General features: G+C 40.8%; 1 protein-coding gene across 1 annotated transcript in view; it reads left to right on the top strand.

Annotated features, from left to right (window-relative positions):
- SYNE1 (spectrin repeat containing nuclear envelope protein 1) overlaps positions 1-25,918 on the top strand; it is a 994,076-nt gene that overhangs the window by 198,453 nt on the left and 769,705 nt on the right. Inside the window, exon 12 of the mRNA XM_033936910.1 lies at positions 9,351-9,463. Coding sequence (XP_033792801.1) covers positions 9,351-9,463 — 113 coding nt within the window. The remainder of the gene's footprint in view (positions 1-9,350; positions 9,464-25,918) is intronic.

Here is a 25,918-nt window from a genome sequence, read left to right as displayed (position 1 = left end):
ACATCTACCACCCTTTCCATAAAAAAATATTTCCTCAGATTACTCCGGAGCCTATCACCTCTTAACTTCATCCTATGCTCTCCCATTGCAGAGTTTCCATTCAAATTAAGGAGACTCAATTCACACATATTTATATTATGTAGGTATTTAAATGTCTCTTATCATATCTCCCCTCTTCCACATTTCCTCCAAAGTATACAGATTGAGAACTTTAAGTCTGTCCCCATACACCTTATCACGAAGACCACACACTGTTTTAGTAGCCTTCCTCTGGACCGACTCCATCCTTTTTATATCTTTTTGATGGTGCAGCCTCCAGAAATGTACACAATATTCTAAATGAGGTTTCACCAGAGTCTTATACAGAGGCATCAATACCTCCTTTTTCCTACTGGCCATACCTCTCCCTATGCAACCTAGCTTTCACCGTCACCTTTTCAACCTGTTTGGCCACCTTAAGATCATCACATACAATCACACCCAAGTCCCGCTCTTCTGTTGTGCACATAAGTTCTTCACCCCCTAAACTGTACCGTTCCCTCTGATTTTGGCAACCCAAATGCATGACCTTGTATTTCTTAGCATTAAATTTTAGCTGCCAAATTTCAAACCATTCTTCAAGCTTTGCCAGGCCTTTCTTCATGTTATTCACACCATTCAGCGTATCTACTCTATTGCAGATTTTGGTATCATCCGCAAAGATGCAAATCTTACTCGATAACCCTTCAGCAATATTATTTATAAAAATGTAAAAAAAAAAAACAGGCCCAAGAACAGAAACTTGAGGCACACCGCTGGTAACATCCTTTTCCTCAGTGTAATCTCCATTGATCACTAACCTCTGTCACCTTCCGCTCAACCAGTTCCTGTCCCAGCCCGTCACTTTGGAACCCATCCCAAGGGCACTCAGTTTATTTATTAAACGTCTGTGTGGATCACTGTCAAAGGCTTTCCTAAAATCTAAATACACCACATCTAGCGCACATCCTCTGTCCAATTTTCTGGTCACCCAGTCAAAGAAATTGATCAGATTTGTCTGACAAGACCTATCTCTAGTAAATCCATGTTGCCTCCAGTCCTATAATCCACAAGATTCCAGAAACTTGACCATTCTCTGTTTTAAAAGTGTTTCCATTAATTTGCTTACCACAAAAGTCAGACTTACCTGCCTGTAATTTCCTACTTCTTCCTTACTTCCACTTTTGTGGAGAGGGAACACATCCACCCTTCTCCAGTCCTCCGGTACCACTCCCGACTCTAGAGACTCATTTCCTTAAGTTCCTTCAGCACCCTAGGATATAAACCATCTGGCCCCATTGCTTTGTCTTCCTTTATTTTAGCTAACTACTCACGAACACAACACTCTGAAAATTGATCAGGGTCTATTACTCCTCCATCTCTATTCACTTTTGTCTTCTGCAGTCCCGCTGCTGGTGCTTCAGCCATGAACACAGAACCGAAATATTTGTTAAGCAATTCGGCCTTTTCTTTATCAGTTTCTACATATTCCTCCCCTTCGCCTTTGAGTCTCACAATTCCAGTTTTGCACTTCTTCCTATCACTAATATATCTAAAACTTGTCTCCCCGTTTTACTGTGTCAGCTATTTTTCTTCCATTTGCATCTTTGCTTTCCTGACTACATGATCAGCCTCTCTTAACTTTTCCAGATAATTTTGCCTGTCTTCCTCTTTCTGCGATCTTTTGTAGTTTATGAAAGCTAACCTCTTATTCCTTACCTTCTCAGCTACTACTTTTGAGAACCAAAGCGGCCTTCTTTTTCTCTTACTTTTACTTATTTGCCTCACAAAAAGGTCCGTTGCCCTTACAATCACTCCTTTCAGTTTTGTCCAATTCATATCCACTCCTTCCAGACGTTCTCACCCACACAATTCCTTTACGTAAACCCCCATCCAAACAAAGTTCATTTTTAAAAAAGTTTAGAACCTTTTCTTTTAAATAAGTCCTCTCTGTACCCATCTTAATATTAAACCATACCATGCAGTGATCACTGGATGCCAGATGATCACCCACTTTAAAATCAGAAATATTTTCCCCGTTTGTGAGCACTAAATCCAATATGACCCCATTCCACGTGGGTTCCATTACCAACTGCTGGAACAGTTCACCTTATATAGAATCCAGAATTTCCCTACTTCTAGAAGACCCTGCAATGGGGATACCCCAATCAACATCTGGCATGTTAAAATCACCTATTAGCAAGACTTCCCCTTTTTTAGATATATTCTGAATGTCTACTATTAAATCTCTATCTACTTCTTCCATCTGTGAAGGATACCTGTATATCACACCAATGTAAATATATTCACCATTCCCTCTTTCCAAATTGATCTACAGTGCTTCTTCCTTGCCCTGCAGATCCTGCAATTGTGTGGCTTTAATATGATCTTTAACATATAACGCTACTCCCCCCTCCTTTTCTTCCTACCCTGTCTTTCCTGAACAGATTATAGCCCGGTATAACTACATCCCAGTCATGGTTCTCCGTGAACCACGTCTCCGTGATCGCCACTATATCCAACCCCTCTTCTTCCATCACAGCTTCTAGATCCAGAATATTGTTTCCGATATTTTGAGCATTAGTATATACTGCTTTCCAGACATTGCCCCCTTTTCCCATCTATGTAGAGGTACTTACCTGAGGGCTTATACTCACCCAGGAGCTTTGATCACCCTACCCCATTACTTCGAGTTTAAAGCCCTCTTCAGTAGATTAGCCAGTCTGCCGGCAAAGACACTTCTTCCCTTCTTTGATAGATGCACCCCATCCCTGCTCAGCAGCCCTTGGAAAATCATCCCATGGTCCAGGAAGCCAAAACACTCTCGACGACACCATCCATGTAGCCACGCATTCATCTCTAGGATGCGAGCTTCTCTGCCCTGGCCTTTACCCTCGACAGAGAGGATGGACGAGAATATCACCTGTGCACCTGACTGCTTCCCCTTCTCTCCCAGAGCCACAAAGTCACTTTTGACACATTTGCAGGGGTACCTGGCAGTATCGTTAGTGTTTGGCGAAAAGCACATGTAAATATGAATGTTTACTTTTTGTATGATTATTTTCTCCTTAGAAAGTTAGTATAACTCAGTGTTTCCCAAGTTAGTTCTAGAATACCCCCATTCCAGTCAGGTTTTCAGAATATCCATAATGAATAGGTGTAATGTTGATTTGCATCCGTTGCCTCCATTGTATACAAAGCTCTTTCATGCATATTCTATGTGGATGTCCTGAAAACCTGACTAGTAAGGGGGTACTCCAGGACCGACTTGGGAAACCCTTTATCTGCATACCTGCCACAAGTTAGATAAAGAGGAAAAAATATCCTTATCTGTGTGTGTAATTTATTTGTTGTGGTGGAATCCTGGTGGAGCATCTCCCTGTGCCAAATGTTGGCAGAATAGTAGCTGTTGCTGGTTAATTAATTAATTATACTTTCTGGTGGGAATTTCTATGCCACATTCTTGAAATGGAGCGTATGATGGCCATACAACAGGGACATTATAAGAAATTTATGAATGTTTGGGAGCCATTGACAGAATTCTGTAAGGAGTGATTGTTGATTTTGCCCTTTGATCATACACATCCAGGGATGTGAGTGGGGAGTTATTTTTAATTAGAGTGCAATTGTTGGATATGTATAAAGGGGGAGAATGATATATGTATTTGTCATAAATATAATTTGATAGAATTTAAGTGTTGTTAAAGTGTAAAATGTCTGTAAAATACGTTGCATTTATTTTTGGCTTTAAAATGAATAAATTTGTATTAAATGTAATAAAGATCCTGGCACATTATCTCAAGTTTTTGGTTGTGTCCTTAGATCAACTCATTTTGGTCTGCCATCCTGTTATTTTGGGGTTCTTTATGGGGTAATTCGATAGTGGGTTGTCCTAGGGGAATAATTTTTGGTAAAGCATCAGCTGGTGCGGTTTTTGGCCAACTAAAATGTCTTGTTTCAGAAAGCCTGTATGATTGGGCATAAATGTATTATGCAATTTTGGTTGCAGAAAGAATCTCCAAGTTTTTGGCATTGGAGGAATCAATTACATCGCTTATTTTTATTTGAGAATTGGGAGGTTCGAGGTTCGCCTAAAAAAAGCTCGTCTTTTTATGGAGGTTTGGGATCCTTGTATTCAGAATCTTTCACCAAAAATACGAAGTTTGGTTATCAATGATTTATTATGAAAATTAGGTTTACTAATTACATTCCAGTTATTTATTTTAATTCTTTATTTTTGTCAACTTTCATCCAGGGTCAGGGATTCATTTAGGGGAAGATAGTGGGTAGGGGATGAAATTAAGGGGGGTGTAGATAAGATTGAATTAATTCATATGGAAATTAAATTTGAAAGAATGATTTAAATTTGTATGAAATATTATTGTGATTCTTATTGTATTGAATGTATTTTTGTATTATCCTATTGTACTGATTATTTGATTCTTTCATTAAAAATTGTTATACATAAATTGAATAAAGATATTTTTTTAAAAAATTAATTAATTAGATTTAATTTCTATCCCGTCCTCCCAGTAGCTCAGAGCGGGTTACAAGCAAACATTCACAGTGAAATACATTTGGACAGTACAAAGACTAGACAGCAACTTAAGTATAGGTTAAGAATGGAGAAGTGAGTGCAGAAGGAAGGGGGAATTTAAGGGGGTGATGGGGGTAGATTGCAGTTGGAATTTTAGTTGAAAAGGAGGGTCTTTACAGCTTTCCGGAAGGTCATCAGTAAGTTCTGTAATCTGATTTGCAAGGGGAGTTGGTTCCAGAGTTCGGGGATGAAGTGGCTGTAGGAGCGTTTGCGGGCAGTTTCTGACAGGAGAGACCTTCCTGGGGGGATGCATAGGTGTTTCTCAGTTTCAGAGCAGAGGAGGTGGGTGGGGATGTATAGGTTGAGCTTGGATCCTATGTAGGCTGGGATGGTGGTGTAAATTATTTTATTCGCTATTATCAGGGCCTTGAATGCACAGCTTTGGTTGATCAGAAGCCAGTGCTCGAAGCCAGTGCTCTGTGCGGAGGGTTGTGGAGATGGGGTCACAGTAGTTGAGGCTGTGTAGGAGGCAGATTGCTGCGTTTTGTACATGCTGGAAGCGTTTGAGATCTTTCTTGGCCACTCCGTTAAATAGGGAGTTGCAGTAATCCATCCTGGAGAAAACTTAGGCATAGAGGAATTGGGCTAGGTCTGGTTTGGAGATCTAGGGTTTGATCCATTTCAGTTGGCGGAGGTAGTAGAATAAGGTGGACAAGGACAGGTGGCCTTCTAAAGTTACTCTTAGGCTGCGTACCAGATCTGCTGCTGTTAGTGAAGTGGAATCCCAAGATAGTGTTGGGTAGTTTTTTTCTTGATCCATAAAAGTTCGGTCTTGGAGGCATTCAGCTGTACTTTGTTGTTTGTCATCCAGGTTTTCATGTCGGAAACGCAGAGTTAGAGTTTGGCGATTTGGGATGATCGGTTTTCGCCTAGTGGGAGGAGTAGCTGGATGTCATCGGCCTTTCACTCATGGGGTTTCCATATATCCTGTCAACAACATTAGCCAGGCAAAGAAATGCATGTTCGCAACAGTTATTTCATCCTGAAACTCTAGTGCAGTCCCACATCCTTAAACAGAGCCTCACTCTTTATCTCATTCAGGCAACAGCCTGATTCCCTGCCAGACACTTCAGAGGCTCAGTTGAAACGAAGAGTGATGCAGGCATTTCTAGTTCTAGTTAAAACCACCTCGTGTAGTATTTCATTCTCTATCAAAGTCTTTCTCCTGTTGATTATAGGAAAAAAAAAACCTAGTTCTGCCAGCACCCTCAGCAGTGCAAAAAATAAAGTGTTTCCAACCTCCAAATGGTATAATAATAACAGCAATAATAATAAGAGTTCCTTATTTCTCACATAATGAGCAGAACAAACAAATTTTAAAGACTCTAAGCATTCCTGCTTCCCACAAACTGTGGCTTCCTTTGGCTTCTCATTTATTTGACAAGTTTGTCTGAACCTACAAGCCCCTGACCCATTCTAAAAGCCCCTCCACCCCTCTCTTCCCCTTTCCCCCTCTCTTTCCCTCTACCCCCTTCCTTATATTGATACCTGTTCCCACAATCCCACTTTGTAAATATCCACTACTATATACTGTCTAGAACCGAAAAGGTTCATTATCCACTTTGTACTTTTCTGCTACTGTATACCGTCTTGAACTGAAAAGGTATGATGGGATATAAATAAAGTTTTATTATTATTATTATCTTCATGCATTCCTCCTCATTAGGTGGGGGGAATCTCTCCCAGTTTGCCCTTCAGCCCTTAACTTCCAGAGCTACCAAGTAGAGAATGACACGGGGACAAATTTGTCCTCGTCCTCACAGGAATTCAATTTCCCCATCCCGTCCCCATGAGTTTTGTCCCTGTTCCTGTCCCTGCCCTATTCCTGTAAGCTCTGCTTTAACTGCACAAGCCTCAAACAATTATGATTTTAAAGTGTTTGAGGCTTGTTCAGATGAAGACAGAGTTTTCAGGAATGGGACAGGGACAGGAAAATGAGTTCCCAGGGGGATGGGGAAAAATTTGTCCCCATGTCATTCTCTACTACCAAGTTACCCATTCCAGGAGGAGACTTTTCGACCAGTCCTGGTTTTCAATCAATGTGTGTAATACAGGGCTGCATTTTGCAACTTGATGGTTGTGTTTGTATTTATTTGACCCTTATGATAGAAGTCTGTATATTGTTCGGAAATATTTTGACCCCTGATGAAGGCATTCATTGAAACATAAGCCATGTCAAGTCTTGAAATACTGTAAAGTTGTTTCTCTATGAATGTGACTCCGCATCATCGCTCCATCTGAGGCCTTCTAATACTTGCTTTGTACTGTGAACATTTGTGTTACTATTTTCCCTCTGGAGTAATTTTCTCAGTCCTGAATTTCTGTCAACCTCATCTTGGTACATTATAGGACCTGCAGCACTGATTTCAATGGATAAAATCATGGACTACAAATTCTACACTTATTTGGGATATAAGTTTAAAACCAAAACTGGCTAAAAAGTCTCCCTCCTGGAATGGGTAACTTGGCAGTTTTGTTGAATTGTCCATGGGAGTAAACAAAGGCTGCCAACTGGTTCCAGATTTGCTGCACAGGGTTGATCCAATCCTCGGACTTGTGCTTTTGATTTTCTTAAGTGGGGAAATCAGAATTGCAAGTCCCTCCATGCAGCGAGATAAACCCAGGATTGGAATACCCCTGTCCTGCAAATATGAATCCATTTGGCGGACTTAGAGTAAACCTCCAACACCTTTTTCTTCCTTATGGAAAAAGCATCCCTTTTAGCTTAGAGCCATTGCTTTTAATGACTTCTGGTTCTACCCATCGAATTACTCTCCCTGGCCCTGCCCCATGGGCTCATGGGAGCTGTAGTCAATCCTAGTAACTATATTTGGCAGTCTCCTTTTGCAGTTTCCTTCTTCTTGAAGGAACTTCACTGTTAAGATCTGTGCCTCCATTAGGATGACATACTTACATATCTAGCTATCTAGCTATCTATAATTATATAGAGTATACTAGCTGATGCCCCGGCGTTGCACGGGTATTTAATTATAGCAATAACACTGTAAATGGATTCAAATAAAGATACTTTATAGTGGTGAATGAAATTATTTTTTTACAGCTTTATAAAAAGTACAATATTCAAATTATAATGTGAAATATTTGACAAAATGAATACAATACAACTAACACAAAACTTGATTATAAACAACATTTTTAGTTTCAACTCCAGGAGAAAGAACATATAAATTCTTGGGTGAACCCACCCTTGAGCAAGCAACATAGAGTTGACCATGGGAAAAACAGGGGGATCTTAAATCCACTCCACAGTATGTAATAGTCTGTCCCTGTGATTTGTTGATTGTGATAGAGAATGCAAGTCTCAATGGAATTTGCAAGCTCTTAAACTGAAAAGGAAGATGTGTTGCAAGTTTCGTTCAAATCGGGCAAGCCGTTTTTGCGTTGGCAGCTTTTTACAATTTTTCCATTGACATGAATGGGTGAAATCAGATTTTCTGTTTGTAGCTCCGCCCACGTGTGCAGGAGGGCCGCGAGACCCCCAGAACATATCACCCCAGGTAGTGAGGGATCTGCATACCAAGTTTCGTTCAAATCGGGCAAGCCGTTTTTTCGTTGGCAGCTTTTTACATTTTTGCCATTGACATGAATGGGTGAAATCTGATTATCAGGTTGTAGCTCTGCCCATGTGTGCAGGTGGGCAGCGAGACCCCCAGAACATATCACCCCAGGTAGTGAGGGATCTGCATACCAAGTTTCGTTCAAATCGGGCAAGCCGTTTTTGCGTTGGCAGCTTTTTACATTTTTTCCATTGACATGAATGGGTGAAATCTGATTTTCTGTTTGTAGCTCTGCCCACGTGTGCAGGTGGGCCGCGAGACCCCCAGAACATATCACCCCAGGTAGTGAGGGATCAGCATACCAAGTTTCATTCAAATCGGGCAAGCCGTTTTTGCGTTGGCAGCTTTTTACATTTTTTCCATTGACATGAATGGGTGAAATCTGATTTTCTGTTTGTAGCTCTGCCCACGTGTGCAGGTGGGCCGCGAGACCCCCAGAACATATCACCCCAGGTAGTGAGGGATCAGCATACCAAGTTTCATTCAAATCGGGCAAGCCGTTTTTGCGTTGGCAGCTTTTTACATTTTTTCCATTGACATGAATGGGTGAAATCTGATTTTCAGTTTGTAGCTCCGCCCACGTGTGCAGGTGGGCCGCGAGACCCCCAGAACATATCATCCCAGGTAGTGAGGGATCTGCATACCAAGTTTTGTTCAAATCGGTCAAGCCGTTTTTGCATGATCGCGGCACATACACACACACATACATACATACACACATACATACCTCCGATTTTATATATATATAGATTAAACAAGAGATTCAAAATTAAATATGCTCTTCACAAAACTGTCAACATTATTTATTTCAAACTGTCTTAATTATTTGTAAACTGAATGTTCAAGCGAGCGAAAATGTGATTACATGCTTTAATACAAAGTATAATAGGGGCACCTGAGCAAGTGTTATTACTTAAAAACTGCCTTAATTACTCAAGGCAACTTTAGTAGCATAATGTCAAATAGAGTTTCCTTTTAAATGTTCAGACTATTGTCGGATAGATTTGTGATAGGATTCACTGGCAAATAAATGTGACAGCCCACATCATCTTCTTCTCCAGAAGATGAGAATGACTCATTGCTGCAGCTTTGGAAGGATGCCTTTCAGTGACTAACCTTATATTCTGCTTATTTTTAAATCTCTTTTTCATAAAAAGGATTTGCTTAAAAGCTTAGATGGTTACAAAAAGACCTTCCAGGAGATCCACCGGGCCAGATCTGTAAATGGAGTCCCTGTTCCACCTGAGCAGCTAGAGGACATGGCTGAAAGGTAAGGAGGACACTGACTGTCAATGGATATGTTCTATGAGTAGCAACTTGCTCTATTCTTGTTCAAGTCCAAGTGGTGTAATTAAGTGCAGTTCACCTATAATATATTTCTCAAGATGTATGCGTATGTCACTGAGCTCATTAGCTGTTTTCTAATGTCCTAACAGTGACTTGAAAAAAAATATATATTTTATTCTAATACATATCAGACTTCAGGATGTAGAGGTTCAGTAGAAATACTGGTTACTATCAGCTCTCACACAATGTATCTATACCAGTGGTCTCAAACTCAAACCCTTTGGAGGGCCACATTTTGGATTTGGAGGTACTTGGAGGGCCTCAGAAAAATAGTTAATGTCTTATTAAAGAAATGTCAATTTTGCATGAGGTAAAACTCTTTATAATTTATAAATCTTTCCTTTTGGCTAACTCTTAGTAATAATATTGTAATTTATAGCTAAAGAGACATATGATCAAGAAACTGTTTTATTTTATGGTTGCGATTATGATAAACATACCGAGGGCTTCAAAATAGTACCTGGCGGGCCGCATGTGGCCCCCGGGCCGCGAGTTTGAGACCACTGATCTATACCTTGATTTCATTTCCATTATACTGCAGTACATTTTTACAGGCCAGTAATCAATTTGTGATATTAACTTATAGAATTAACCCTTTCAGGACCATAAGGATCGTAGGCCAATTTTTGTGGTTTTGACGACATTTTTATGGTAAAAAGGGCTTGCAGATGCCAAAAAATTGATTTTTTTTGTGAAATATCATTATTTTTTTTAATTTTTTTAAATCACACTTCTGGCTTATGGACAGTGTGGCAAGTGAATCTTCTCGTCAATCTGGCAACGACGCTAATGAATGAATGTCGGAACCAGTTTGTTTACATAAAGGCAGTATCATATGGAATCCGTACATATCAAATTTAGAACTGTAGACTATCCCAATCAAAATTGATAGGATTTTAAAGTTATGGGACAAAGATCACTTTGTATGAATTTATTTGACTAATCTTTGAAAGATATCCTTCTTCATTAGGTCAGAGTAGGGTTACTCTTGAAAGCTAGCCACAGATTTATTTACTTCAATAAAAAGGTATCACCTACAGTTGGCTGGTTGACCCTTATTATATGTATATATGCAAGTGGCATAACATGGCAACTGCAATCTGAATTTTAATGTATAAGCTTATACATTTACCCTCCCCCCCCCAATTCTTTAAATGGTGCCTTACGTTGTACGCACAAATCAGTGTGCACAGCTGATTTACGCGCAAGCTTAATTGTTTAACAAGCCTGGTCAGCTGATAAGTGGCAATTTACACCTCGCAATTAAGAACATAAGAATAGCCTTACTGGGTCAGACCAGTGGTTCATCTAGCCCAGTGTCCTGTCTTCACGGAGGCCAATCCAAGTCACGAGTACCTGGCAAAACCACAAATAGGAACAGTATTCCATGCCACTGATCCAGGGCAGAAATCCGAAAATTCTTCAAGGATAAAGTGAAGATAGCAGCAGCCAAGGACAATGGTTCACATACTACAATATTAAAGTGAATTAAATATGATGGGGGAGTCCTCAGTTTACACAACTGAACACTAACACGACCAAAGTGACAGCTGTCGCTCTTTATACCCACTCAGGGTTTAGGAGGTGTAACATCCTTGGTCTCCTCCCCTCCCTCCCCCTGGTTGTGCCTTATTATAAATCAAGAAATGTGAAAAACTCATGAAAAACACATTCATACTTGGCTGCTGCTATAAACACAGTTCAGCGTGCATAGTTCATATCGGGCCATAGGTGAAGGAGTCCAACAAGATATAAAGCTGGAACTGTACTTATCTTTTTGTAGCTGTAATAAGTATAGCAATCTTCAAAACGTGTGCTTGTTGTAAATTTAACAGCTTCCGTTTCGGGGAAACAACCCTCTTCTTCGGGAATATTAGCACTGCTTAGGAAAGCATACAGCACAAAAGTTCAGCGATCCCCAGTCAACAGGCAGGAGAGAAAAAATGGCACCCAGGGCAAGCAGTGGCTTCCCTCATGTCTGTCTCAACTTTTCCTCCAGGAACTTGTCCAAACCTTTTTTGAAACCAGCTACGTTTACCACTCTAATTACAAGTTATGCACACAGCTTGGTAGGCGTATTCTATGAAGTGCTGCACGCCAGTTCTAGTACGTTAATCTGAAAAGGAGGATGTGGCCAGGGGAGGAATCTAGGAGGATTGTGGGCATTCCTAGAATTTATACGTACTGTTACACAATACTCCCGAGGTGTGCACAGGTTAGGCACGGAGATTTAGTCCTGGTTTTCCTTGGCCTAAATGGGTGAACCTAAAATTTGTGATGCACACTGGCACTTAGTGCAATTCTATAAGGTATGTGTACCTTTTATAGAATTGGCTAAGTGCTGTTCTAGTTGGCACCAATTTTTTAAGGTGCCATATACTACTACTACTACTACTACTACTACTACTTCTCATTTCTATAGCACTGCAAGACGTACGTAGCGCTGTACAATATAACATTTAAAGACAGTCCCTGCTCATATATAGAATATGACCCTTAGTGGGGGCTGGGGGGCTTGTTATACTAAGTGGTTAATAATTTGTTTTATTATATGTTTATGTATGTATGTTTATTATATCTTTATGTATGTTTTTACTAAGGGATAGGCAGGGTATAAATGTTTTAAATAAATAACCATACTGCTTATGGTATCATCTTGCAAAGACAGAGGTAAAATAGTGAGTATTCTGTTTCTATAACTACTACTACTTATCATTTCTATAGAGCTCCTTTTACGAAGCCACGTTAGCGGCTTTATCACACGCACATTATTAGCACACGCTAACCCCCGCACTAGCCGAAAAACTACCGCCTGCTCAAGAGGAGGCGGTAGCGGCTAGCACGGCCGGCAGATTAACGCGATCTGTTACGCGCGTTAAACCACCAACGCGGCTTCGTAAAAGGAGCCCATAGTGTTACTAGACATACACAGCATTGTGCATCAAAATATAGATAGTCCCTGCTCAAAAGAGCTTACAATCTAATCAAGACAGACAAATTGAACAAGAAGTTGCGTCAATACACTGTGCTCAGGTGGGGGAATCACAGAGGAAATGATAAGATGTTTAGCAGGTAGGTTGGAGTTTGGAATTGAAAGCATCTTCCAGTTCAAATATTTTTATTGATTTTAACAAAATACCAATGTAATACAAATATAAATGTTAACAAGGCAAGATACAGCCAAGTTGTACAAAGCAAATGATCATAAAATATTATCTATGCAATACAACAAGCTGACACCTGCCAATAAAAAGAGAGTGTCAGCACAACCTGCAGCCATAACCATATACAATATCCAAAGCACAGAGGAACATTTGAGTTATACCCCCGTATAAATATGAATAGTGAGCCATGATATAATGCATAGGTTCTGTTGTAGATATCTATATCCTAGCACAATAACTGAATGTGATCAGTCTGTATTGCAATAAGAGTTGACTGGACTCCAAATTTTGATAAATGAGCTCATAGACTTGTGCCTTTCTGCTATGACACTTTCATGTTTTACTGTAAGGCACAACATATTCCGCTAATTAATATAATCCACCTTAGATAGGTCTTTCCAACAATGTAAGATATTTTTAAGGGCCAAAAATAGCAAGACGTTAAGCAGCCTCGCATTATGATCAGGCAGCATGTGCAGTAGGCCATGATGACCCAGTATGATAATGCGCAAACTTAAGGGCTCTTGTATATTCAAGACTGTAGAAATGGTTTCCCACCCTTTGCTCCAATAGACTGATAGATGTCAGCAGTCATAGATCATATGAGTTAGCGGGCCTTCCTATGAGTTACAAGACCAACACATGGTAGAGAGTCCATTTGAAATCTTAGCTACTTAAATTAGAACAGAGATTGAAGAACGCCAGCAGAACGAGAAGATCTAAACATATTTTTCCAAACTTCCTGTCACATCTCTTCCTCAGGTGAAAGTCCCAAATCTCCATGCCAAGCATTCATCATGCTCATTAATGAAGAAGTTGAAGACCTTCTCATAAGGTCATACCATCTGGAGGCAACTCCTTTTTTATTAGTATTGATTAATAGTATTGCTCGATTTCTGATTTGAATCAATTCACTGATTCACTTCGGGTGAATCGATTCAAATTGATTTTAAAAAAATCGGTCTGGCCGATTCGGTGACAGACCCTCCTCCCCGTGCCTTCCAAAATCAGGAGTGGCAGCGCTGCCTCTTGCTGGCCTGCCGCTGCCACTCCTGCTTTAGGGGGCGAGGGGGGGTCAGTCGGGAAGATCTTCATAAATCCTGGTTTTACCTTATTCCTTGCTTTGGCGCTTTTTGCTGCATTCTACGGCTTTCCCCCTGGCCTTCCGCTCTTACCGCAGCCTGCAGAGAGGATCGCTGGTGTTCTACATGATCCTTGCAGGCTACCACCATCCTCAGAAGCCCATTCCCTCTGACGCGGTCCCACCTCTCCTCTGACATCAGGGGCAGGATCGCATCAGAAGGAACGTACTCTGAGGATGGTGGTAGCCTGCAAGGATTGCGTAGAACACTGGCGATCCTCTCTGCAGGCTGCGGTAAGAGCAGAAGGCCAGGGGGAAGCCAGAGAATGCAGCAAAAAGTGCCAAAGCACGGAACAAGGTAAAACCAGGATTTCTGCAGATCTTCTCGACTGCCCCCCCCTTGCCCCCTAAAGCAGGAGCGGCAGCAGCAGGCCAGCAAGAGGGAGAGAGCATATTGGGTTGGGGGGTGGGAAGGAGGGTTGCCACTCGAGGGAAGAGGCAAGGACAGAGAGAGAAAGCATGCAGGAGGCAGAAAGTATTGGACTCTTGGAAAGGGCGAGATGGATGGGGAGGCAGAAAGGAGGGAAGGAGAAATGTTACACTGGGAAAGGAGGGAGAGATGCTGGATGAAAAGGTAGTTGAGAAAAGGAGAGATGGTGGATCTGGGGATGGTGGAGTCCATCCCTGCAGCTGCATGGATGGAGATGAAAAAGGGAAGATGCCAGACCTCTGGGGGAGGGAAGGGAAACAGAAGGGGTGGACAGAGATGGAAGATGGACGGTTAGCACGAAGAAAGAAGAAGGAAGGAGACCCTGGCAAGTGAGTTATCAGAAGACAACCAGAGCCTGGGACCAACAAGATTTGAATAAAGACCAGACAACAAAAGGTTCTGTTTTATGATTACAATATGTCAGATTTGAAATGTGAATCCTGCCAGAGCTGGTGTTGGACCGCAAATGTGAGCTAGGATTTAACAGAGAGAGGAAACGTCTTTTTTGTTTGCTTATTTTATTTACACAACAGCACCAGTGTGGGTAGGAGAGGGGAAAGGGGGTGAAGAGGCTATAAAATAAACCCACCAGGATGTTTGAAAAAAAAAAAAAAAAAACAACACCCACTTGGGCAGGAAAATCGAATTGAAAAATTGATTCAATAGACTGAATCGAATTGAATTTTTTTTTCCTGAATCAGGCAGCACTATTGATTAATGAAATGTAAAAAAGTAGTTCTGGGATAATCTTTAATTGCCCTACATTAGGAAAAAGACCATTCAAGCAGGGTCAATTATATCCAATCATACAGCTGATGGAGCTGCACGTTATAACAAGTTTGTAATTCCTCAAAGGACATCCATTGAGAGTTCTTTATTAAATCTTGGAGAGTCCAGATGCCACAATTCTGCCGCAATATCCAGTTAATTGATATATCATGAATCTTTATTTGATCATTATGCCAAAAGCCATTATGATCAAAGCCAAAGAAGTGGGCTTTGAGACTGGATTTGAATACTGCCAGAGATGGAGCTTGACTTACCGAGTCAGGCAGTTTGTTCCAGGCATTTGGTGCAGCAAAGTAGAAGGGGCAGAGTCTGGAGTTGGCCATAGAAGAGAAGGGTACAGATAAAAGAGACCTATCCGATGAGTGGAGTGCCCAGGGGGAGGAGGAGTATGGGAAGAGATGAGAGAGAAGCTGCAGCGTGAATACACTTGTAGATCAATAAGAGGAGTTTGAACTGTAGGCAGAGGTGGATAGGGAGCCAATGAAGTGACTTGAGGAGAGGGGTAATGTGGGCTTAGTGACATTGGTGAAATATGAGGCATGCAGCAGAGTTCTGAACAGATTGAAGGGGACAAAGATGGTTTAGCAGTAGCCCAGTGAGAAGCAGATTGCAGTAGTCTAGGCGAGAGGTGATGAGGGTATGGATGAGGGTCGTAGCATTGTGCTCAGAAAGTAAGGGTCTGATTTTAACGATATTGTAATGAAAGAAATGACAGGTTTTGGCACACTGCTTAATATAACCCAGCCAGAGCATACCCACACATTTCATTAAGTTGTGCAGCTACGGAAGCCGAGGCCCACCTGTTTCCTACTATATGCGCAATTCTGTTGGTGCTTGATGCAAACATAATAAAATTCAGGTGACCAAAATGAATACAGTACTCGCCTCCATCACCTGTTTTGCTCATGCTCATACTCAGATGTGTATGTGGATGAACTGAACCAATCATGTCTTCCAGTTAGGGTGATTCTATTGTAGATCTGTGGAAAATATTAAAACAGTAACTATACTTAAAAAAAAAGAAAAAAATAAGAGAAAGATTTGATTCTGGTTAATTAGACAACAGGGAGTGCCGCAGGGGTCTGTACTGGTCTGTACTTATTTATAAATGATTTAGAAATTGGAACAACGAGTGAGGTGATTAAATTTGCAGATGACACTAAACTGTTCAAAGTTGTTGAAATTCATGCAGATTGTGAAAAAATGCAGGCGGACCTTAGGAAATTGGAAGACTGGGCATCCAAATGGCAGATGAAATTTAATATGGACAAATGCAAAGTGATGTACATTGGGAAGAATAACCTGAATCACAGTTACTGGATGCTAGGGTCCACCTTTGGGATTAGCACCCAAGAAAAGGATCATGGTATCATTGTAGACAATGTGTTGCGACGGCCAAAAAAGCAAACAGGATGCTAGGAATTATTTAAAAAAGGGATGGTTAACAAGACTAAGAATGTCATAATGCCCCTGTATTGCTCCATGGTGCAACCTCATCTGGAGTACTGTGTTCAATTCTGGTCTCCTTATCGCAAAAAAGATATAGTGGCGCTAGAAAAGGTTCAAAGAAGAGCGACCTAGATGGTAAAGGGGATGGAACTCCCCTCGTATAAGGAAAGACTAAAACGGTTAGGGCTCTTCAACTTGGAAACGAGACAGCTGAGGGGAGATATGATTTAAGTCTATAAAATCTTGAGTGGAGTAGAACGGGTATAAGTGGATCGATTTTTTTTGCCCCGTCAAAAATTACAAAGACTAGGGGGACACTCGATGAAGTTACAGGGAAATACTTTTAAAACCAATAGGAGGAAATTTTTTTTTCACTCAGAGAATAGTTAAGCTCTGGAACGCGTTGCCAGAGGATGTGGTAAGAGCGGATAGCGTAGCTGCTTTTAAGAAAGGTTTGTACAAGTTCCTGGAGGAAAAGTCCATAGTCTGTTATTGAGAAAGAGAAGGGGAAGCCACTGCTTGCCCTGTATTATTAGTAGCATGGAATGTTGCTACTTGGGTTTTAGCCAGGTACTAGTGGCCTGGATTAGAGAATGACACGGGGGAAAAAATCTGTCCCCGTCACTGCCCCGTCCCCGGCTCACCGTCCCCTTCACCACCCCGTCACCGCCATTCCCTTCACCGCCCCTTAACAGTCACCGCAATCCCCTTCACCGCCCTGTCACCATCACTGCCATCCCATTCACCGCCCCGTCACCGTCCCCACAGCATCCATATAAGCCTCGGTACTGCGAAACACTATGAAGACAGAAGAGAGTCCTGCCAGTACTACTACTGCACTGAGAATCTGTTTCAGTGCCTCTGCCCTGTAGTAAAAACAGAACATAAAATAAATCAATTCACTTGTCCTCCCTTGCAATGATGTGTCCCCCATGTTCACCTATAGCTTGAATCAGGTCAATTGTGCACACTAAAAATGCCCACCTGAGCACATAATCATGCAGATGCTGCATTACAATGAGCAACAGGAGGATCTGGAACGTGAGCGCAGGCAGGCAGTGATACAAAAACAGCAGACACCCGACTGATTGCAGCGTTCCGCCATCTCCCTCCCTCCACTTCACCTTAGATGTAGAATATGCCGGCTTTCTTTTTCGCCCAGCCGCACGCATTCAAAAAGCCGCGCATGCTCGGCTGCTCATTTGTTCAATATTCTCCTCTGACGCAACTGGAAACAGGAAGTTGCAGGAGAGGAGAAGACTGATCAACTCGAGCAGCCGCGCGTGCGGGGCTTTTTGAACGCATGCGGCTGGGCGAAAAAGAAAGCCAGCATACTCTACATCAGTGTTTTTCAACTTTTTTACACCCGTGGACCGGCAGAAATAAAATAATTATTTTGTGGACCGGCAAACTACGAGGACTAAAATTTAAAACCCCGTTTCTGCCCTAACTCCGCGAGCTCGGTCACCTCAGTAACTATAGAAAAATAGACAAATATAGTGCAAAATATAGACAGCAGATATAAATTCTCAAAACTGACACGTTTTGATCACTAAATTGAAAATAAAATCATTTTTCCTACCTTTGCTGTCAGGTGATTGATTTCATGAGTCTCTGGTTGCGTTTCCTTCTGTCTGTGTATCCTTTCTTTCATTTCTTTCTTTCTGCACTCAGGCCCAAGAATTGTCCCTTTCTATTCCCTCCCTCTTTCCTTCCCATGTCCTTAGTGCCTCCTTCCCATGTCTTTAGTGCCCCCAGTGCCTCCTTCCCATGTCTTTAGTGCCCCTAGTGCCTCCTTCCCATGTCCTTAGTGTCCCTTCCTGTCTTTAGTGCCCCCAGTGCCTCCTTCCCATGTCTTTAGTGCCCTCAGTGCCTCCTTCCCATGTCCTTAGTGCCCCTTCCTGTCTTTAGTGCCCCCAGTGCCTCCTTCCCATGTCTTTAGTGCCCCCAGTGCCTCCTTCTCATGTCCTTAGTGCCCCTTCCTGTCTTTAGTGCCCCCAGTGCCTCCTTCCCATGTCCTTAGTGCCCCTTCCTGTCTTTAGTGCCCCCAGTGCCTCCTTCCCATATCATTAATGCCCCTTCCTGTCTTTAGTGCCCCCAGTGCCTCCTTCCCATGTCTTTAGTGCCCCCAGTGCCTCCTTCTCATGTCCTTAGTGCCCCTTCTTGTCTTTAGTGCCCCCAGTGCCTCCTTCCCATATCCTTAGTGCCCCTTCCTGTCTTTAGTGCCCCTAGTGCCTCCTCCTATGTCCCTCTCACTGCCTTCCACACTTTTTCCCACCCCCAGCAATTGGCTGGCCCAGAACGTCCTCTCCGACATCAGAATTGACGTTAGAAAGACTTCCTGTCGGCTTTAGTAGCTGCAGCATGGCGGTAAGAGCAGGGGAAAAGGAAGGAGGCTTTTTTTTTTTTTTTGCGCCTGTCCATCTTGCCGGCCCTGCTCTACATCAAAGGTGAGGTGGAGGGAGGGAGATGGCGGAACGCTGCAATCGGGAGGGAGGGGGATCGCGCGATCCTTGAATGCCTCACTGCGGAGACAAGTCCATTCACTGCTCCACGGGGTGGTGAATGGCCTTGTCCCCGTCCCCGCAGAGACCACTATTTTTTCTTCCCCGTTTCAGCGGGTTACCCGCGGCTAGTCATTCTCTAACCTGGATTGGCCATCGTGAGAACGGGCTACTGGGCTTGATGGACCATTGGTCTAACCCGGTAAAGCTATTCGTATGTTCTTATGAGGCTGAATTTAATTTAAAAAAAAAAAAAATAGAGGCAATCATTTGTTACAGTGTGTGTTACTGCTCAATATGGCTCAAAATACCTTGCTTATAATTTGGATCATTCCTAGTAGCAAATATGAGGGATGAGCTAGCAGTAAGGAATCGATGAGAGAGCTACAAGTACGGGCTAAAATAAAATGCATTCATTCTGCTAATTGTCATTCTGGCAGTGTTGCTCAGGCAGTAGGACACGTATATTAGAATTTCTGGAAAATAAGCTCCAAGGTTTTAGACATGTGCCTCTTTTGACCTTTCACAATTGCTTTTGAGAAGATGCAGGAATGCGTGATATGATTGGCACTGAAAGCAAATAATGTGAATACTGAAAATGTATTGCTTTCTTAAATTATTTGCTTCCAATACAATTATTAAGCTATATTAGGCAGTGATGCACGCCTAACACAACTTTAAAAAGCTTATCTCAAGATGAGCTCAGGAGTCCTGCATTTGACATTAGAATGCAAATATATATATATATATTTTTTTTTTTTATTTTTTTTTTTTTGTGGAGGTGGGGTGTCAGGGCATAGGGTGTGCATTTCTGTGTTAATCAGTGCTAACAGCATATGATTAGAAGGTCAGCCGTTACCACCTACAAAGTGTTAAGTGCTCACATGCTAATTTATTTTAATGGCAACATTAGTGCAAGGTCATTAATTCAAATAATTGAAAATCAGTCATTTTACTACTGCCATAAAAATGGCCTTAGCATGCAATAAATACCCACTTTAGTTCACACTAACACCACCTTTTGCCACAGCTTATTAAAAGGACTCCACAGCGTTTCATATTGGTTTTTTTTACTCCAAATTCTTAAAGGTATAGTGCAGATGACCAATTGCTTTGATGCTGTATTTTTGATAATATATAATTAAGGATGTACATTTGTTCATGTATTTGGTTCATTAGAGCAGTGGTTCCCTACCCTGTCCTGGAGGGCCACTAGCCAGTTTGGTTATTTGAATAGCCCTAATGAATATGCATAAGAGAGATTTGCATATAATAGAGGTAACAGGCATGCAATTCTGCTCTATGGTTGATGGTCTTCCAGGGCAAGGTTGGGAACCACTGCATTAGGGTCCCTTAAAAATGCACTACATTCAGACCTGATGTAAAGTATATTTGTGAACTCACAAATTAAAAAATATAAAGTTTGTAATTTTTTTAAACTTTATTTAGTTTTTAATGCCAACAAAAAGTGCAATACAATTTATATACACATAATAATAATCAACCAAGCACTTATAATCAATCAGTATCTGTACAAAAGATAAAAATTCCCTCCCCCATCCATGATTACCATCAGGAATAATACCAGAACAAAAGATATACCCCCTCCCGCTTCCATCCCCCTGGATGTGTGGGTGAAAAACAATGGAAAATAAAGATAAAGAACAACTATAGCAAATCTACAAAAGACGTCAATGGACCCCAAACTAATTTGAATATCTTATTATGCCCCAGCATGTCAACATTCATTTTCTCATATTTATAAGTTAAACATAAGCTCGGCCACCAAAAAGGAAAACTAAGGTGATCCCAATTGCGAGTAATCATTTGCATGGCTATCCTGGTAATAATAAGGAAAAGCCGGCATTTATAACGGTCCATCGGGGGCTTAATATGCAATAATGTTCCGTATATAAAACTACCTCATAAGTGAATGGAATTAATGCCTCCAGTATGGTATTAATCTGTTCCCATATTGACTTCCAAAAGTTAAGTATCAAAGGACAATTGAACAACAGATGATCCAGTGTCCCTACATCAAGATGACAGTGCCAGCATCTATTAGGTTTAGAACTGTCTAATTTTTGTAAATGAAAAGGGGTCCAGAAACTTCTATGCAACAAAAAAAAAAACCTATGTTTGTCTCATAAATGCTGATGCTGTACATCTCATTCTCCAAGTCCCTTAAAAATGCACTACAAGCAGACCGGATGTAAAGCACATTTGTGAACTCACAAATTAAAGAATATATGCACACTAAAATGTAACTTATATATGCACACTAAAATGTAACTTAGAAAATTGTATTTATTTATTGAGATTTATTAACCACCTTAATGAAGAGGTTCACCCAAGTCTGTGTACAGCAGGTACAATCTAACATAAAGGTGATCATTTTCAAAGCACATAAAGGTCTCCTTTTATGAAGCCGCGTTAGTGGTTTTATCGCACGTACCTTTTTAGCACCCGCTAACCCGCCTGCTCAAGAGGAGGCGGTAGCAGCTAGCACATCCGACAAATTAGTATGCGCTATTATGCACGTTAAAGGAGCCCAAAGTTACAAAGTTCCCTAGTAACATATTTAACTTTTTAAGTCTACAGTATGTGCTTTGAAAATGAGCCTCAAACTTAACAATTTTGTTAATAACATAATAATACTAAAATGACCAAACATAAACATAAATGCAATAAACAAGGTAAATGTGAGTGAAGCAAGCTGAAATCTAATAATAGGATTAATATGAAACAGTATCAGAAGTATACACATTTAACAGCACTATAAAGCAATCACATAACAGAAATATGATAAAGGTCAGTACAATACAAACTATACCATAATAGATAACTTGGAATAACATTCAAATAACATAAATATGATATCAGTATAATACCAATGAAACACCTAATAAGAATGCATTAGAACGTTAAAATATCATATATGTGATAATGCTTTTTCTATAGTATAGCTTACTATGCAGAGGGGAGCCAAGTGCAGATATATAGATGGGGACAGGATGGATAAAACAGAGTTAATTGGGATAGATCAGTAGTTCTTAAATCTGTCCTGGGGACCTCCAGTCAATCAGGTTTTCAAGATATCCCTAATGAATATGCATGAACAAGATTTACCTATAAAGTAGGGATGTAAATTTCTCTCAGAACAGGTTTAAGAACCACTGGGACAGATAATTAGGGGGGGGAGAGCAGCTGAACTCAATGCAAGTTCTTTGTATATATGAGAAACTTCTATAAGTTACAGGATGTGCAACAAGTGAGTCCAAGTATGAAATAAGAGTAAAGACCAGTGTCCCGTAAACATTTTGACACCGTAGCACACTATATTCGGAGCCCTGGCTGGGGGGCATCCGGAACTGCATAGATATCAACACAATGATGTCACACACATGTATGACATCATCATGTCAACATCCATGCATACGCGGAGGCCCTCCAGACGAGTCCCTGAGCATGCTATTGCTACACCGGTGGGTGGTGCTGGAGGAGAAGAGATGTCAGAGAGGAGGAGAAATGCTGGTGCCAGCTGACTGTCTACAGGACATGCCTCTCCTCCTCATTGGCATCTCGTGGCACACCCAGAATCTCACCACGACACACACAGTTTGCGATACACTGGTATAGACAGTCACCGCATACATTAAAGGCTGGAGAAAAGATCCAGTCTTTCATCTGATTTCTGAAGAAGAGTTATTCTTCAGATAGATGAAGCCACTCTGGGAGTAAATTCCAGAGTGTGGAGGATACTCCTGAGAAGACGTGGTGGCAGGTATCACATTGTATAATTTCTTTTGATGAAAGTACAGGAAGTGATGCTTCTTGAGAGGATCTTAGAGGTATCAAAGGTGTGTAGAGGGCTAACTTATTCTTTAAGTACTCTGGCCCATTTTACTTAGACAGAACAATGAAAGACCATATGGCTTATCCCTTCTGCCCATCAATGCCATCTGCTATCCCTTCCTTTCCCTTAGAGATCCTATGTACCTGTCCCATGCTTTCTTGAATTCAGTTACAATTTTCATCTTCACCATCTTCACTAGGAGGCTATTCCACAAATTTACCACCCTTTCCATGAAGAAGTACGTACTTTCTCAAGTTACTTCTATGAATGTCCCCTTTCACCTTCATCCTTTGTTCCCTCATTAGAGATTCCTTTCAATTGAAAGAGACTCACCTCATGTGCATTTATGCCACATAGGTATTTAAACATCTCTCAAGAAGAGCACTATTGTAGTGACAATTAAACCAAAAATTCAAAAAATGTCACTCGCCAGCAGTGGGTTACCACAATAAGATCTAACATTAAGATATAAAACAGGTGGAGAAAAAGCATCAAAAACTTATATCATGCAGCAATCTTTGATGATTTTCAGCTGGCGTTCTTATTGTCATTGGCAAAAAACTCATACCCATACAACAATGTTGAAAGATCTAAAGAGGGAACAACCCACTACTGTGCACAGTAATCAAAATTTTTTAAGTTTTCAAAACATTTTAATACTTTTTTAGCATTTTTATAAATAGTTTTGTAAAGGTTTAACAAATTATCAAGCTTCAAGGTATAACAAGCTGTAAAAAGCAGAAGCAAAAACTACTTAGCTCTGGCACCAGAGAACTCTGTTAAGAGGCAGCTGCCGATCTTCAGTCCATTTCTTCTTTTCAACAGCAGTAGTCCACAGCCTCATGCAGAAAGCTCAAAAGCTCCAAAGCTCCACGACAGAGCTAAAAGACTCCAACAAGCAATCGTTTCACTAACTTTCAATTGGTTTCTTCAGGGATTCTAAATCAGCTTCAAAACTATTTATAAAAACGATAAAAAAGTATTAAAATGTTTTGAAAACTTTAAAAATTTTGATTACTTTGCACAGTAGTGGGTTGTTCCCTCTTTAGATCTTTCAACATTGTTGTATGGGTGTAAGTTTTTTGCCAATGACAATAAGAACGCCAGCTGAAAATCATCAAAGATTGCTGCGTGATATAAGTTTTTGAGGCTTTTTCTCCACTTGTTTTATATCTTAATGTTAGATCTTATTGAGGTAACCCACTGCTGGTGAGTGATATTTTTTGAATTTTTGATTTAAACATCTCTATCATATCTCTCCTCTCCCGTCTTTCCTCCAAAGTATACATATTGAGATCTTTAAGTCTGTTCCCATATACTTTATAATAAAGACCATTGACCATTTTAGTAGATTCCCACTGGACTAACTCCACCCTATTTATATCTTTTTGAAGATATAAATATTCTAAATGAGGTCTCACCACATACAGAAGCATTACCTCCTTTTTACTACTGGCCATTCCTCTCACTATGCATCTAAGCATCTTTCTAGCTTTTGCTATCACATTTTCTACCTGTTTGACTACCGTAAGATCATCATATAAGATCACATCCAAGACCCACTCCTCTTTCATGCACAAATGTTCTTTGCTCCCTAAACTAAACCATGTCCTCAAGTCTGTTGACCTTGAAAATCAAACATGGAGAGTCACTTTTGGGAAAAAAAAAATCCAAGTCAGAGATGTACACCTCATAATGCCCAAAAGGGATTTCCATCTCACATATATTTTACAAAGCAGGAACAAGGACATCTGTCTGGCAGTGTACTGCCTTCAACAAGTTTGCTACTATTCTGATCTCTCTGGGTAGGGTTGCCAGATTTTCCAATCAGAAAATCCGGACCCCTAGACTTCCTCCCTGTCCGACATGATTTGAGAAGGCTTTTCACAACCCAGACAAAGTGTTGGGTTTTGAAAAGCCATACGGACCCCCAGACACGTCCTCAAAAGGAGGAAATATCTGGGGGGAAATCCAGACGTCTGGTAACCCTGTCTCTGGGGATTATCATGCAGATGAACCTCTTAACACTGTAATTTGAAAACATTACCAGGATGGACTCTTAGGCCTGGATTCTCCAACTGGTGCAGTTGTCGGTGGCCACCTACAGAGGCACGATTCAACTGCCGATTTTTAGGCACTGGTAAGCACCTTGAAAATCAGTTTAAAACATTGTTTAAACAGTGTTTTTCACTGCTCTTGGGCATCTACTGGCACCCAAGAAACTGGCCATTAAGAATTAGTGGAGGAGTTAGCTTTTTAGAAACGTTGTCTAACATTTTTTAGAGACAAGACTACCCTATGAGTTTTTGAATTTAAAATCCAGTTCCCTGATGCAGGATCGAAACGGGCCACGTTGGACCCCCTGACAAAGATAAGTATTTTGTTTAAAAGTTCATAATGGCATAAGAACAGTTTCTGACTGCTATGGGCAGTGAAGAAAAACATACTTACACTACTGAAATATATGCAATGACTGGGTGGTGAGGTGACATTCTCGGGCTTCAGCCCCTTGTTTTTGTCTCTGTGTCTCTGAGCATATTTTTTCACATTTAAGAAATGATTGTGAAATGTGTATAGAAGAGAGTTTGATAGTTTGAAGGAGTGATTTTTTGTTTTCTTCAATATATTCCCTTTAATCACTCTATTGAGATAGAGTATCAGTTTTTTTTCCCACACTAATTTGTCCAAAGATGGACGTAGGGCAGAAAGTGAAGAAGAAATGAAAAACAGCAAATGGATAAGAAGGCCCTGGAAACACAGTTAAGAGCACAGACAGAAGGAAGTGCAACGACCAGAATCTGTGAAAAGATGATTAGAAAAATAAAATCACCAAACAAAGGTAGGGAAAATTATTTTATTTTCAATTTAGTGATTGAAATGTACAAGTTTTGAGTATTTATATCTGCTATCTATAGTTTGCACTAGTCAGGAAGAAATTATTTTATTTCTATTTCTCTGGTGTTGTACTGCACGTAGACTAGAGTCTGGCATCTTAGGGTTTTGTTTGTGCATATTAGTATTTCTAAAGAGGTTAGGCTCTTTACT

The sequence above is a fragment of the Geotrypetes seraphini genome, chromosome 3, assembly GCF_902459505.1.
Source record: "Geotrypetes seraphini chromosome 3, aGeoSer1.1, whole genome shotgun sequence".
NCBI lineage: Eukaryota > Metazoa > Chordata > Amphibia > Gymnophiona > Dermophiidae > Geotrypetes > Geotrypetes seraphini.
The sequence above is the reverse complement of the archived record's forward strand: the minus strand, read 5'-3'. Positions and strand labels throughout refer to the sequence as shown.